General features: G+C 43.7%; 1 protein-coding gene across 2 annotated transcripts in view; it reads right to left on the bottom strand.

Moving 5' to 3' along the window:
* The window catches only part of TMEFF1 (transmembrane protein with EGF like and two follistatin like domains 1), a 94458-nt gene extending 79445 nt beyond the window's left edge, over positions 1-15013 (bottom strand). The window contains exon 1 of one of the 2 annotated variants that reach the window (XM_057548692.1): positions 14374-15013. In XM_057548692.1, coding sequence (XP_057404675.1) covers positions 14374-14566 — 193 coding nt within the window. In that variant the 5' untranslated portion in view covers positions 14567-15013. Of the gene's footprint in view, positions 1-4341; positions 4425-14373 lie in introns of those variants that run through there. The other variant, XM_057548693.1, reaches the window with a different exon arrangement.
* Between the last annotated feature and the right edge of the window lie 491 nt (positions 15014-15504).

Here is a 15504-nt window from a genome sequence, read left to right as displayed (position 1 = left end):
CATCTTTACAAAAGACCACTGGAAACTGTAAAGGTTACTTCTCCCCTTTGGGACAGAAACTCTGATACAACCACAACCTTAAACCACGGCAAACTGTTATAAAATAGTGAATAATTTTTTTAAAAAACTAAGTTTAATTAAATGGTAATTAGGAAGCACTTATGTCCTGAACATGGAGACGGAAACAACGGTAAACATAATAGCACCATCTAAAAAATATCTCAAACTACTTTAAAGAGAAAAAAACTATGAAAAAATGAACAGAAGACACTAAAAGACTGAGCTGACTTGTGAACAATAGAGGATCTAAATATACAATAAGGCTATAAACAACAGAATTGAAATAGAAATATCAGCAGTTTAGATTCACTTGTAAAACGGTATTATACGAAAGCTGACAAGGCAAAATAAGCTAAACTTAAAAATTCCAAAAGATCTGTCCTGTGAACAACAGTGGCTCCAGGTTAAACAGGATATGCCAAAGCAAACACTAATACCAAGGAAAAAGTTCAAACTTCTTCTGGTATAAATTGAAATCGTTTCAGCATAAACATTAAGATACTGCAGAGGAGAACGGCAATCATCACAGACTTCTTCTTTACATTTTTCCATATTCCTCAAGTTTCTTATATCAAACAAATACTGCCTTTATAACAAAGAAAAAAGGTGTGGGTTTTTTTTTCCTTTTTCTTTTCTTTGCTTTGCTTTTTTTTTTTTAAACCATGGAAAAGAAAGACTCAGAATATTTGCACAAAAATGAGAGGAAAGGCGCCATGGCTAAAAAGTTTCTGAAGGCAGAAGAGTATGTTAAGAACTTCAGAATTCAAAAAATGATGAAACTACTGAGCCATGAAAAATACATGACACTTGTAAAAGGAAATAGATTCAAATAGTAACAAAAGATTAACAGTAAATCATCTAATAAACTAAAAGCAAATACTGAGGGAGTTTTAAGATTTAAACATAGAATTTCAAAGGTCATGAGAAGAAAAATATGCAAACTCCTAGATGCTTCATTTCTCCCATGAGAGAAGCTAATAATGGAATTAAAAGTAAGAATAATGAAAATAGTTCTGCTAAAACAATGTTTCTAATAATGCAAAAAAGGGGGGAGAGGGAAGGAGGAGGTAAATGGGTTGACAGTATCTCCCAATTCAGCTTTTAAAAAATTGAAAATTTACACGCCATTAGAGAAATCACATATATAGGGGAAATGAGGGATAACATATATGAACTTAAAAGATGGTTGGTTATAATAAAAAAGACAATAACAAGTATTGGCCGGAATATGGAGAAATTAGAACCCTCAGACATTGCTGGTGAAAATGTAAAACGGTGCAGCCACTTTGGAAAACAGTTTGGCAGTTCCTCAAAATGTTAAACATAGACTTACCATGTGACCCAGCAATTCTACTCCTAGGTATGTACCCAAGAAAACTGAAAACATATGTCCACACAAAAAAGTGTACATGAATGTTCATAGCAGCATTATTCATAATAGCTCAAAAGTAGAAACAAACCAAATGTCCATCAGGTGATGAGTGGATAAACAGAATATGGTATTATCCATACAATGAACTATTATTTGGTCATAAAGAGGAATGAAATTCTGATACATGCTATGACATGGATGAACCTTGAAAACATTATGCTAAGTGAAAGAAGCCAATCACCAAAGGCCACAAATTGTATGATTCCACTTGTATGCAATGTCTAAAATTGGCAAATCTACAGCAAAAGATAGATTAGTGGTTGCCTAGGGCTGTGGGAGTGGGGTTTGGGGAGTGACTGCTAAAGAATATGAGGTCTCTTTGGGGAGGAAAAAAATGTTCCAAAATTGATTGTGGTGATGGTTGCACAACCTTGTGGCTATACTAAAAACAACTGGATTTTACATTTTAAAAGATAATCACAATAATGGAGGGTAGCACAAATATCATAATTACTTCACTTAATGTAAATGGGCTGAATACCTATGAAAGCAGAATGGTCTACATATACATTGGGAAACAAATCCCAACACTTAAAACTAAAAAACAAACACAAATCCAAAAAGGAATGGGCAACATTATGACTTCAGGAGATTCTTTAAATCTGCCTTGCACAAAAATAAAAAGTACAACAAAACATGACACAAAAACTATTCAATGTATATGTCCCTAAGAGAATAACAGAAAAACAAAAATATAAGAAAAATTGTGAAAAATAAACCTATATCATAACTGGAGGCTTCAATGTTTCATTAACAATAGATGACAACACAAAGAATTAAAAGTACAGAACTGATATAAAGTATAAATTAAAGCATTTCCCTTGGTAGGAGCGAACTTGGCAGAGTCAGGTTCAGAAAAGAAAGATTTAGATACATAAATATAGATATAATATAGATACAGATATAGATGTAAGGTAGATAGAGACATACATACATATAGATAGAGATAGAGATAGATAGACTTAGATACAGAAAGAGACTACGATAGAGCAAATGTGGTGAAACCTTAACTGGGAAATCTGGGTATACTACATCAACTTATCTCAAAGTTTGAAATTCAAAAAATTTTTTTAAGTTTAAGTAAAATTAATAGTTATATAATAGGAGACTAAGAAGCCAAGGAAATAATACTTTCTTTTCTGAGGTATAAGTATATTTCATAAAATGTGTTCTCATACTAGAACGCAGAGACACAGCTAGTTCTAATGTGAAAACCTAGAAATTCTATGACACATTCTTAGACCATAATGCAAAACCACAAAACTATCTGTAACATATCTAAATTCATAAATTTTACAACAATGATGAAAGGAGTGTTATCATAAATGCCTGTGGTCTTAAGGGAAAAAAAAACAATGATCTGTTTCCACCTCAAGAATTTAGAAAGAAAAAAAAGGGAAAGTTGAAAAAGAGGAAGTACTAAAACTAAAATATAAAATTAATAAAGGAAAACTAAATATGATAAAAATATCATTAGAGAGTGTTTCAAGGAAAATGGTATAGTCAGAGATAGCAGGGTAGCTTTCAAATACGAAGAGGTAGGAGGTGGATTCAAGGCAAAGGTTGAGAAGGAAAAGAACAGAGTGCAGCACTGTTGGTGGGAATGTAAATTGATACAGCCACTATGGAGAACAGTATGGAGGTTCCTTAAAAAACTAAAAATAGAACTACCATATGACCCAGCAATCCCACTACTGGGCATATACCCTGAGAAAACCATAATTCAACAAGAGTCATGTACCAGGGCTTCCCTGGTGGCGCAGTGGTTGAGAGTCTGCCTGCCAATGCAGGGGACACGGGTTCGAGCCCTGGTCTGGGAAGAGCTCACATGCCGCAGAGCGACTAGGCCCGTGAGCCACAATTGCTGAGCCTGCACGTCTGGAGCCTGTGCTCCGCAACAAGAGAGGCCGCGATGGTGGGAGGCCCGCGCACCGCGATGAGGAGTGGCCCCCACTTGCTGCAACTGGGGAGAGCCCTCGCACAGAAACAAAGACCCAACACAGCCATAAATAAATAAATAAATAAATAAAATTTAAAAACACTGCTGGATCTGATTTGCCAATATTTAAAAAAAAAAAAAGAGTCATGTACCACAATGTTCATTGCAGCTCTATTTACAATAGCCAGGACATGGAAGCAACCTAAGTGTCCATCGACAGATGAATGGATAAAGAAGATGTGGTACATATATACAATGGAATATTACTCAGCCATAAAAAGAAACACAATTGAGCTATTTGTAGTGAGGTGGATGGACCCAGAGCCTGTCATACAGAGGAAGTAAGTCAGAAAGAGAAAAACAAATACCGTATGCTAACACATATATATGTAATGTAAAAAAAAAAAAAAATGGTTCTGAAGAACCTAGGGGCAGGACAGGAATAAAGACGCAGACGTAGAGAATGGACTTGAGGACACAGGGAAGGGGAAGGATAAGCTGGGACGAAGTAAGAGAGTGGCATGGACATATATACACTACCAAATGTAAAATAGATAGCTAGTGGGAAGCAGCCACATAGCTCAGGGAGATCAGTTTGGTGCTTTGTGACCACCTAGAGGGGTGGGATAGGGAGGGTGGGAGGGAGACGCAAGAGGGAGGAGATATGGGGATGTATGTCTATGTATAGCTGATTCACTTTGTTATAAAGCAGAAACTAACACACCATTGTAAAGCAATTATACTCCAACAAAGATGTTAAAAAAAAAAAAAAAGAACAGAGTGCAGCAGAAGTTGCAAGGACTACAGGCAGGAGAGGTGCTCAGATGGTAAGGGTTTGAAACTGCAGAAATAAGGATTTGCATTTAAGTTGGTGATGGTGAGTAACAGGAATAAGGGAAGGAATACACACCAATTTGACCCTCCTCCAAACAGGCTCTCCATCCCAAATCAAGAGCATCACAGTTCATCCCGCCTCCTATGGCAGGTGATCCAGAAGCTAAGGGAGAAAAAGATCAGTGAAAGGATGGCTGGGTAGGGACTAACAAAGCGAACAGCTGATGCCCCACTAGACAACTCTGGAGGATTTTTGCCACGTGGCAAGAGCCTAATGTTACCAATACCTCCAAGTTTAGAAAGGCAGACCACAATCCAGATTTTTAAGCGACACCTCAAGATTTTTAATGGTTAACAACCAATGCAATTTTTAAAAATACAGTGCAGGCCAAACAAGTCCTCTGAGTTCTCCCCATTTCTACTATTGTTATCTTTCACCATGCTCCCAGTCTCTTCCCTTCTCCCTTTCATCTTCAACAATTCCAGACTTTGTTTTCTAAAACCACAATGTCACTCGAATCCTTTAAGTTTCCCTTTGTCTTCAGAGCAAGTGCCAAATCTTCAGCTCAGTCTTCAAGGCCTTCCTCTAACATGGTGGCAGTTGTGCGACTCACCTCCTGCCTTAATCCCCACATCCCAGTATCCCCAAATATTCCCCTCGCTGTCGCATCTTTGTACCTTTTCCAACACCATTCCCATGGCCCAGAGAATACCCTTTCCAACTCTTCTCAGTTTCTACGTTCATTCAGTCATTAATTCCTCAAATAAATATGAGATGGGGAGCTTCCCTGGTGGCGCAGTGGTTAAGAATCCGCCTGCCAATGCAGGGTACACAGGTTCGAGTCCTGGTCCGGGAAGATCCCACATGCCGCGGAGTAGCTAAGCCCATGCGCCACAACTACTGAGCCTGCACTCTAGAGCCCGCGAGCTACAACTACTGAGCCCACATGCCACAACTACTGAAGCCTGCGCGCCCTAGAGCCCATGCTCCACAACAAGAGAAGCCACCGCAATGAGAAGCCCGTGCACTGCAACGAAGAGTAGACCCCGCTCGCCTCAACTAGAGAAAGTCCGCATGCAGCAACAAAGACCCAACACAGCCAAAAATAAATTAATGAAATAAATTAATTAATTTAAAATATATATATATATGAGATGGGCATCTAATTTTGTGCCAGACACAGTTCTAGGTACAGATAATACAGCCGTGAAAGAAACAGACAAAAATCCCTGCCTTCATGGATCTACACAGAGGAGTCGGAGAATAAGTAACATGTATAACAGGTCACACAGGAAAAGGTGCTTTGGAGCAGGAAGAAAACATAAATGAGGATTAGAGTGGGAGAGGGGCAGAAGGGGTGGAAGGTGGAAAATGGTGCAATTTTAAGGCATCATTTTGAAAGTGATATTAAAGACATGAAGGAGCTGAGGGGATAAATAACTGGGACAAGAAGGTTACAGGCAAAAGGAACATCAACAGCAAAGGCCTCAGGCAAAAGTGGGGCTGGTGTTTCAGCCTGACATTCTGCCTGTAAAGCCCAGCTAGCGTGTCACTTATTCAGAGAAAGCATTGTTTTGATTCCTAGAAATCAGAATTATTCATTTCCTCAACACTTTATCTGTATCTTCCTTAGGGCACCTTGCATAGTGAAAACTCTCACTGATGAATTAATCATAAAAGTCAGTTAGATCAAGGAATGATTTTTTAAAATGACACATACATATTATAACCATTTTTAACTTTAAACATATAAATGTACATTTATTTCCCCATGTAGCATCAAGACCTTTGGGTCTGCCAAATGCAGCTCCCCCCTTCCTTGGATAAACCACACTCATAATCCATTATCTACAATGTCCGTTTTCCTCTCTTTTACAGTAGAACAGGACTTAAAAATACTTGCAAAGTTTTCTAGGAGCAGAGTCCTTCCAGAGATTTATAAGGTTTCCCCAATCTGTTTCAGCTGTCTTGACCACAATGTAATTCATTGAAAGGCAATTCTTTCAGCTTCATGCCTTTATCAAGTCTTTCCAAAGCAATGCATAAAAACAATTCCTCGTGCATTCACATTTCATCTACTTGAGTAATATTTATTAATTTATACTCACAAGTACCAGTGGTATAAGTAAATCTGAGAACAAACACAACTGATTCTTGGTAAGCAGAGAAATCAAATGATACACAGACAAACCAGAGTTAACCTACCGCTGGAGCATTTCTGTGCTGTGGGATTTGGACAGTATGGTTTACTAAGGGAATGTTTAATACAGAAAGTTAAAATCAAGCCCAGCAAAGGATCTGAATAGACATTCTTCCAAACAAGGTATATAAATGGCCGTTATGCATATAAAAATGTGCTCAACATCATTAGGGAAATGCAAATCGAAACCACATTGATCCACAACTTCAACTAGGATGACTATAATCAAAAAGACAATAACAGGGGCTCCCCTGGTGGCGCAGTGGTTGAGAATCTGCCTGCCAATGCAGGGGACACGGGTTCGAGCCCTGGTCTGGGAAGATCCCACATGCCGCGGAGCAAATGAGCCCGTGAGCCACAGCTGCTGAGCCTGCGCGTCTGGAGCCTGTGCTCCGCAACAAGGGGCCGCGACAGTGAGAGGCCCGCGCACCGCGATGAAGAGTGGCCCCCACTTGCTGCAACTAGAGAAAGTCCTTGTACAGAAACGAAGACCCAACACACCCAAAAATAAATAAAAAAAAAAAAAAAAAAAAAAAAAAGACAATAACAAGTGTTGGAGAGGATGTGGAGAAACTGGAACCCTCATACAGTGCTGGGGAAAATCTAAAATGGTTGCAGCTCCTTTAGGAAAGTTTGCTAGTTCCTCAAAATGTTAAACAAGAAAATTGAAAACATATGTCCACACAAAGACTTGTACATGAATGTTCACAGCAGCATTTTTCATAACAGCCAAAAAGTGTAAACAACCCAAATGTCCATCAACTGACAGAAAAACAAAATGTGCCATATACATCCATACTGTGGAATATTACTCAACCATAAAAAGGAATAAAGTTCTGATACATGCTACAACATGGATGACTCCTGAAAATGTCAGGCTAAGTGAAAGAAGCCAAACACAAAAGGCCACATACTGTATGATTCCATTTATATGCAACGTCCAAAATAGGCAGATCCATAACGTCAGAAACAAGATTAGTAGTTGCTAAGGGCTGGGGGGAAAGAGGAACATGGAATCACTGTTAATAGGTATGGGACTTCTTTTTGGGGTGAAATGTCCTGGAATTAGATAGTGGTGATGACAGTACAACTTTGTGACTATACTAAAAATCACTTAACTGTACACCTTTTAAAAATTCCAACGCTGTCAGTGTTCAATAAATGCTTGCTTTTGAGTGGGGTGGAGGGAAGAGGGAGAAAGCCCAGGTCTAGTAAATAGAAATTTCCTGTGTATATTTATAAGAGGCTAACTAACCACCTCTGTTGGAACATAAGGCCCTTGAAGGCAGAGATGACCTCTCATATATTCCCTTAATATCTAGCATATTAGGTTATACTAAGCAGGTATTCAATCAAGTTTCATTAAATAAGTTAATAAACACCCACATATTACATACCAGGGATCTAGAAGTGTTCTGATCAAGATTTTATACTAATTAGGAAAAATTCACTTTTTATTCCCCAAAATCCTGAATTGCCACTAACAAGGCACTTCTCTTAGGTCCCATTTGTTTATTTTTGTTTTTATTTCCATTACTTTAGGAGATGGATCCAAAAAAATATTGCTGCAATTTATGTCAAAGAGTATTCTGCCTATGTTTTTCTCTATGCATTTTATAGTATGTGGTCTTACATTTAGGTCTTTAATCCATTTTTAGTTTACTTTTGTACATGGGGTTAGAGAATGTTCTAATTTCATTTTTTTGTTTATTTGTTTGTGTGTTTATTTTTTGCCATGCCACACAGCTTGCAGGATCTTAGTTCCCTGACCAGGGATCAAACTTGAGCCCCAGCAGTGAAAGTGCCAAGTCCTAACCATGACCAATACGGAATTCCTTCCAATTTCATTCTTTTACACATAGCTGTGCAGTTTTCCCAGCACCACTTGTTGAAGAGACCATTGTGTATTCTTGCCTTTGTCATAGATTATTTGACCATAAGTGCATAGGTTTATTTCTGGGCTTTCTATCCTGTTCCATTGATCTATATGTCTATTTTTGTGCCAGTACCAAACTGTTTTGATTATTGTAGCTTTGTAGTATAGTCTGAAGTCAGGGAGTGTAATTCCTCCGGCACCGCTCTTCTTTCTCAACATTGCTTTGGCTATTCAGGGTCTTTTGTGTTTCCATACAGATTTTAAAATTTTTTGTTCTATTTCTATGAGAAATGCATTGGTAACTTGATAGGGATTGCACTTAATCTGTAGATTGCCTTGGATAGTATGGTCATTTTATTTTATTTTATTTTTTTAATTTATTTATTTTTGGCTGCGTTGGGTCTTCGTTGCTGTGTCCAGGCTTTCTCTAGCTGCGGCAAGTGGGGGCTACTCTTTGTTGCGGTGCATGTGCTTCTCATTGCGGTGGCTTCTGATGCTGCAGAGCACGTGCTCTAGGCATGTGGGCTTCAGTAGTTGTGGCTCACGGGCTCTAGAGCGCAGGCTCAGTAGCTGTGGCGTACGGCCTTAGTTGCTCCGCAGCATGTGGGATCTTCCCAGACCAGGGATCGAACCCGTGTCTCCTGCATTGGCAGGTGGATTCTTAATCACTGTGCCATCAGGGAAGTCCCAGTATGGTCATTTTAACAACATTGATTCTTCCAGTCCAAGAACACAGTATATCCTTCCATCTGTTGTGTCATTTCAATTTCTTTCATCAGCGTCTTACAGTTTTTGGAATATAGGTCTTTTGCCTCCTTAGGTAGGTTTATTCCTAGGTATTTTATACTTTTTGATGTGATGGTAAATGGGAGTGTTTCCTTAATTTCTCAACAAGGCACTTCTCTTAATCTGAAGTTTATATCATCCATTTATACCATCCTTACCACCACCACAATCCAGAGGATCCACTTCTAATTCCCGTGACATTTTAAAAACCTACTTCAAATTCTCCACCTTACGTCTCTCACCAATGCAGCTTGTTGGTCTCTCTGAATGTTTTTCTTTCTCTTTAACCCCATTCCCTAAGACATCTATGTCTCACATGTTTAGCCTCATTTTTCTTCTCTAACACCCTAGAGCCAAAAAAGACTATTATCATTATCTTCACATTATAAATGAAAAAAGGGGGGGGGGGCATGTCTAAGGTTACCTGGTCCCCTGGGTTCAAGGTTCATTTTTCTTCACATAAATCCTGTATTTCCAAACTTTTTTCTCTTTGGATGAACATGGAGCTTTCTGATAAGTTAGATTTTTAAAAGAATAAGTACAAATAAAAAGATATAAAATCAAAACAATAAATATAAAGTCCAGAATGAGTGGAGAACTGAGACAGAGGACAATTTTTTTTTAAAGTCTTGTTTACAACAAGAAGAGATAAACAAAGGGCCCATTGCTTAGGGAAGATGTTGTAATATCAAGAGATAGCAGGGATAATACAGATCCTTTCAGTTTCTTCTTTGTTTACATAATCTTCTCCAAAGAGCATGACCTTCAAACTAGGAAAGGTAGAACTCTGATAAAACAAAGCTAACATCTAAGGTAAGTGGCATGGAAAGTGGACAGTAACGGAATAGAGAGCTAGTTCAAAAGAATTTGCTTTCTGATCCAAACAAATCATACTCCATGGTACTGAAAAAACTTTAAGATCTGACTGCTGATTATCTAAGCTATTTTGACAAGGTGCCAGAAGACCAGAAATGAGAGAATGCATTCTCAATTTTCAAAAAAGGAGAAATGGAAATCCAGAAAAAAAATCCATAAGTAAAGTTATCACATATCCACTGAAAAACTCTAGAATGGGTAAATAAGTTTTTGAACACAATAAAAAGAAAAAGCCACCATGTGCTCTTGATTAAGGCAGACTATACGACATTTGCTTTTTGATATGATTACTAAAATGGAAAATGGATGATACAGACATATATATATACTGATTCAAACAAGACAATCTGACAGAATCTTTTAATGATAGGCTGACGAACAAAATGGGAAAATGTTGAACAGCAGAAGCTCAAAAATCTGTTAAATGCAACTAGGAGGATGCATAGCTGGCTGAACATCTGGTTGATTAATGTATCAACATCAACCGATTTAGAAGGAAGTCTGTAGTAAAATATCACATAGTTCCATTCTTTTCCACAATCTAGACAACTTCTATTAATTTAATAAAGCCACAGATCTGCTCTTCACATTTACAAGGGCCACAAAGCTGTGAGTGACCCAACTCACACAGCCAGACAGAATCAGGCTTCAGAAAGGTCAGAGTAGGCTGAAATGATGGTCCAAAACCCAAAATGAAAATCAACAGGGAGTCAAGGCCAGCATTTAGATTTTAAAACTCAAACATGTAAAGGAGTAAACTTTGTGGAAAATACCTGGGTAATAAAAGCTACTAAAAAAATCTATGCACAATCTCAACCTGCATTAAAGATGCCTATGTTCAGACTGGAGTATTATAGCTTTCTAATTAATCAACTTAAAAAAATTTATTTTCCAGGGCTTCCCTGGTGGCACAGTGGTTAAGAATCCACCTGCCAGTGCAGGGGACACTGGTTCGATCCCTGGTCCGGGAAGATCCCACATGCCGTGGAGCAACTAAGCCTGTGCGCCACAACCACTGAGCCTGTGCTCTAGAGCCCGCGAGCCACAACTACTGAGCCCACATGCCACAACTACTGAAGCCCGTGCACCTAGAGCCTGTGCTCCGCAACAAGAGAAGCCACCGCAATGAGAAGCCTGCACACCGCAATGAAGAGCAGCCCCCTCTCGCCACAAATAGAGAAAGCCCACGCACAGCAATGAAGACCCAACGCAGCCAAAACTAAATAAATAAATTTATTTTTTTTAATTTTAGGGCTTCCCTGGTGGCACAGTGGTTGAGAATCTGCCTGCCAATGCAGGTTCGAGCCTTGGTCTGGGAAGATCCCACATGCCGCGGAGCAACTAGGCCCGTGAGCCACAACTACTGAGCCTGCGCATCTGGAGCCTGTGCTCCGCAACAAGAGAAGCCACGATAGTGAGAGGCCCGCGCACCGCGATGAAGAGTGGCCCCCGCTTGCCACAACTAGAGAAAGCCCTCGCACAGAAACGAAGACCCAACACAGCCAAAAATAAATTAATTAATTAATTAATTTTTTTAAAAAATTTATTTTTCATATGACTCATTCCCAGATCTTCATCCTAGAAAGAGGACAAGAATCTACAAATATCATTTGGTTAAAACTCTAGCTTTAGGGCTTCCCTGGTGGCGCAGTGGTTGAGAATCTGCCTGCTAATGCAGGGGACACGGGTTCACGCCCTGGACTGGGAAGATCCCACATGCCGCGGAGCAACTAGGCCCGTGAGCCACAACTACTGAGCCTGCGCGTCTGGAGCCTGTGCTCCGCAACAGGAGAGGCCCGCGCACCGCAATGAAGAGTGGCCCCCACTTGCCGCAACTACAGAAAGCCCTAGCACAGAAACGAAGACCCAACATAGCAATCAATCAATCAATAAATAAATAAATCTTAAAAAAAAAAAACTCTAGCTTTAGAGCCAGTTATTCAAGTATATCTTAGCATTAGGAAACATTTTATTTGATGAGCCTAATTTACTGTTATATATATCAAAATATCAATATACCCTTGAAAGAAGACTCAGATATTATTAAATCCAAATCTCTCTTTTAATAAAAGAGGAAACTAAGAAAAATTAAGTAACTTGCTCCAAATCACACAGTTGCTTAGCAAGGGCCAAAATCCCCAAATCAGTCCCTTTTTTCCACACCATGTGGGTTTCCAGCCCTGTATGTCCTTTCTTAAAACTTGTACTATCCACAAAGAGTTAGAATGCATACACAAAAACATCCGTCAATACACACTTTATTTTGCTAAGGACAAATTAGCTCAGCAAGAACAAATAAGCACATTAGCCCATAAAATATTTTGACATGGTGTGATCACTTACTAGTTTGATAACCAGTATTTGTTACAAAAAGGCACTCTAATATACAAATGACTTTTATTTTTAACCATTAAAGTGTGATTAATGGTTAAAGTACTATCCCCTATTCCACTTAACATTAGAAAAATAGGGACTTCCCTGGTGGCGCAGTGGTTAAGAATCCGCCTGCCAGTGCAGGGGACACAGGTTCGAGCCCTGGTCGGGGAAGATCCCAGATGCTGTGGAGCAACTAAGCCCGTGTGCCACAACTACCGAGCCTGCGCTCTAGAGCCCGTGAGCCACAACTACTGAGCCCGCGTGCCACTACTACTGAAACCCGTGCACCTAGAGCCCGTGCTCCACAACAAGAGAAGCCTGTGAGCCCCAACTAGAAAAAGCCCGCACGCAGCAACGAAGACCCAACACAGCGAAAAATAAATAAAGTTTTTTTTAATTAGAAAAATAAAGTAAAAGTTATTTCATGGATGGAAAAGTTTTAATGGACACACTGTTGTTTACAATGCTAACTCCTCCCCCATCATAAAACACGCCATTATGAAAATTATTAAAAGATTTTTAGACCTTCAAACCTTAACAGCAGGCCAAAGGTTTTCTTCAATGTAGGGTAGCATAAGCATCTGTGCTGAGGCCCTCTGGCTCCCTCCTCACTCCCCCAAAAACAATGCCCCTTCAACAGCCCTTTGGGTACAAAGATTGTCTGGCAGGCAGACCAGCGGGATTCCCTGTGGCCTGTCCACCCTCTCTTTCCCCCTCTCCCCCACCCGCCGTGCTGCTTCTCCCACCCTTGGTTCAAAGAAGACAAGTGGAGAATGAGAACTGATAAAAGGGCAAGTTAGCAAGGCTGTGGCTTATGATCACTAGTATCTGCCAGGCCAGCTCCAGGAGGACCTCCCCACCCCTAAATGAGACCTGGAAGCGTCTCCTTGCCCCAGGGCTCCTCTGGGACCCGCTGTGAAAGGAAAAGGGAACTTCACGGCCAGGATACCCTCCTCCACAGTCTCGTCCCCAGCAGGCTCTTTGTTTCCAGCAGCTGCGGGGGTGCAGACGGCCTTGGAGAGAAGGGAGAGGTCACTCCCGTGCTCCCGTGGCTGCAACCTCCAGGCCCTCCCGCAAAGCAGACAAACGCACGCACACGATCACTCTCTCGGAACCGCTTCCCTCTTTCCACACCACCTTAACCCGGCTCACACCTTGCTACACAGAGGCACTCCCTGAGACCTAACTGCCTCTTTCTATTAGCCAAATCCTACACAGGATGATTCCCTAGCTAACCTCCCTCTGAATCGACACAAACGAGGTTCACCCCAGGACCCGCACCCTTCCTGCTCAGTGCATACCCCCGGCACATCCCAGAGCGCCTGGCTTCACCCAGCGCAACACACAAAAGCAGAGGGTCACTTCCCGGGCCCCAGGACCTTCCCTGCTCATATCCACAGACCCGGGGTCACTCCAAGCTCCGAGCGCCCACCTCTCAACCCAAAAGACACACACACACTGTCACTCTACTTGGTCAATCTGCGTCCTCTGGGCCACCCGTTCCCTTTACCCACACGACCCCTCTGAGACCCGAGTGCCCGAAGAAGGAATCTCCCCAGCGCACGGTCACTCCCCTGGCCCCTCACCGTCACACATACACACAGAAAATCCCTGCCTGGGGCCGCCCTCCCTCCCCTGAGCCTTCACAACACAAACACGCGCTCCCGCGTGTACACCCACGATCACACCGGGGGCCCCGGCCGCTGCCTCCCCTTCGCCGGCCGGGCCTCACCTCCTCCCAACACTCCCGGCCGCCCGCGCCCAGCCACCCGGCACACACGGACGCACGCACAGCCACTCCCCGGCCCCACGCCGGTCCCCAAGCCCGCACCGCGCGCTCGCGCCCTGCCCCGCGCCCTCGCTCACCCTCGGCCCCGCTCCCGGGACCCCCACGCCCGGGCCCGGCCCAGCCGGGTCGCGGGGACCTGCAGGGAGGCGGCAGCGGGAGCGGAGGGAGGGAGGGGCCGCAGGGGCGCGCTCCGGCCAGTCCTACCTGAGCAGTTGATGCTCTTGCCTTTGCCGCCGGGACAGTCCCCGCCGCCGCCGCCGCCACCCGGGGGCTGGTTGGACGCACGGCTCCCGGGCAGAGAGAAAGCGAAGAGCAGAAGCACCGACGTGTAGCAGCAGAAGGCGAGCGGGGGCGCGGCCGGCAGCCGGAGCGGCGCCTCAGCTGCCGCGGCGCCCATGACTGGCGCCCCTGGACGGCGGGAAGCGCAGGGAAGCGCAGGCCCCGGGCATCCAGCCGCGCACCGGGAGCCCCGCCGCTGCCTCGGCGCCAACTACCAGCCGCGCCGCTGCGCCCGGGAGCAGCCCCTCAGCATCCCCGCCCCACCCGCAGCGCCCCCCAGGCCCGGGCCCGCCGCGCTCGGGACGGAGTCGGAGGGTCGGGACGGGTGCGCGCGAGGGTTCGAGCCCGCGCCGGGGAGACCGAGGCCGGGGGACGAGCGGGCACGCCCGCGGCGGGAGGGGGTCGTGGGGCGGGGGTCGCGGGGCGGGGGCAGGCCCAGCCCCTCGCTCGCCTGCTTGCCTTCCCTTTGTGTCCGCAGCCGTCGCCGCCGCGTCACAAAGACCCCGGCCCGCCCGGTGAGGGGAGCGTGACAGAGCCGCCGGCGGGAGGGGTGGCTGCGACCCCGCCCCGCGCACACCCCCAGCGCTCGCGCCGGCAGCTCCGCCCCCGCCCGCGGCCGGCGCCGCCTCCGGGGGAGCTATTGTTCCTGCGGCGGGGCGGGAGCGCGGGGGGCAGGAGGTGGTGTCGCCCTTCGGTCCGGCCACGGGGGGCTGGCGGGCGCCGAGGAGGCTCCGAAAGCATTACCCTAACAGACGTTTTTGCCGCCCTTTGCGAGCATTTTTGAAGCGTTTCTTTGGCCCAGCAGTCGGGGTGGGAAAAGGGCAGGTGGTCTATGATATAGCTATTTTCTAGGTGAAGAAACTGAGCCGCGGAGAAGTGAAGGTGACTTCTACAAGGTCACCTACGAGGAAACGGGCAGGACCCCAGAATTGGAACTCAAGTTCTGACTCCAGCTTTATAGTTCTTAGAGATGGGGATAAATGGCTAAAGTACTCGGATCCTCATCCCCACCCTATTCCCACAAACGCCAACTGAATTTAAAATAGTTTTTTAAAT

Source organism: Balaenoptera acutorostrata, chromosome 6 (assembly GCF_949987535.1).
Source record: "Balaenoptera acutorostrata chromosome 6, mBalAcu1.1, whole genome shotgun sequence".
NCBI lineage: Eukaryota > Metazoa > Chordata > Mammalia > Artiodactyla > Balaenopteridae > Balaenoptera > Balaenoptera acutorostrata.
This window is presented reverse-complemented; position numbering and strand designations above follow the sequence as displayed.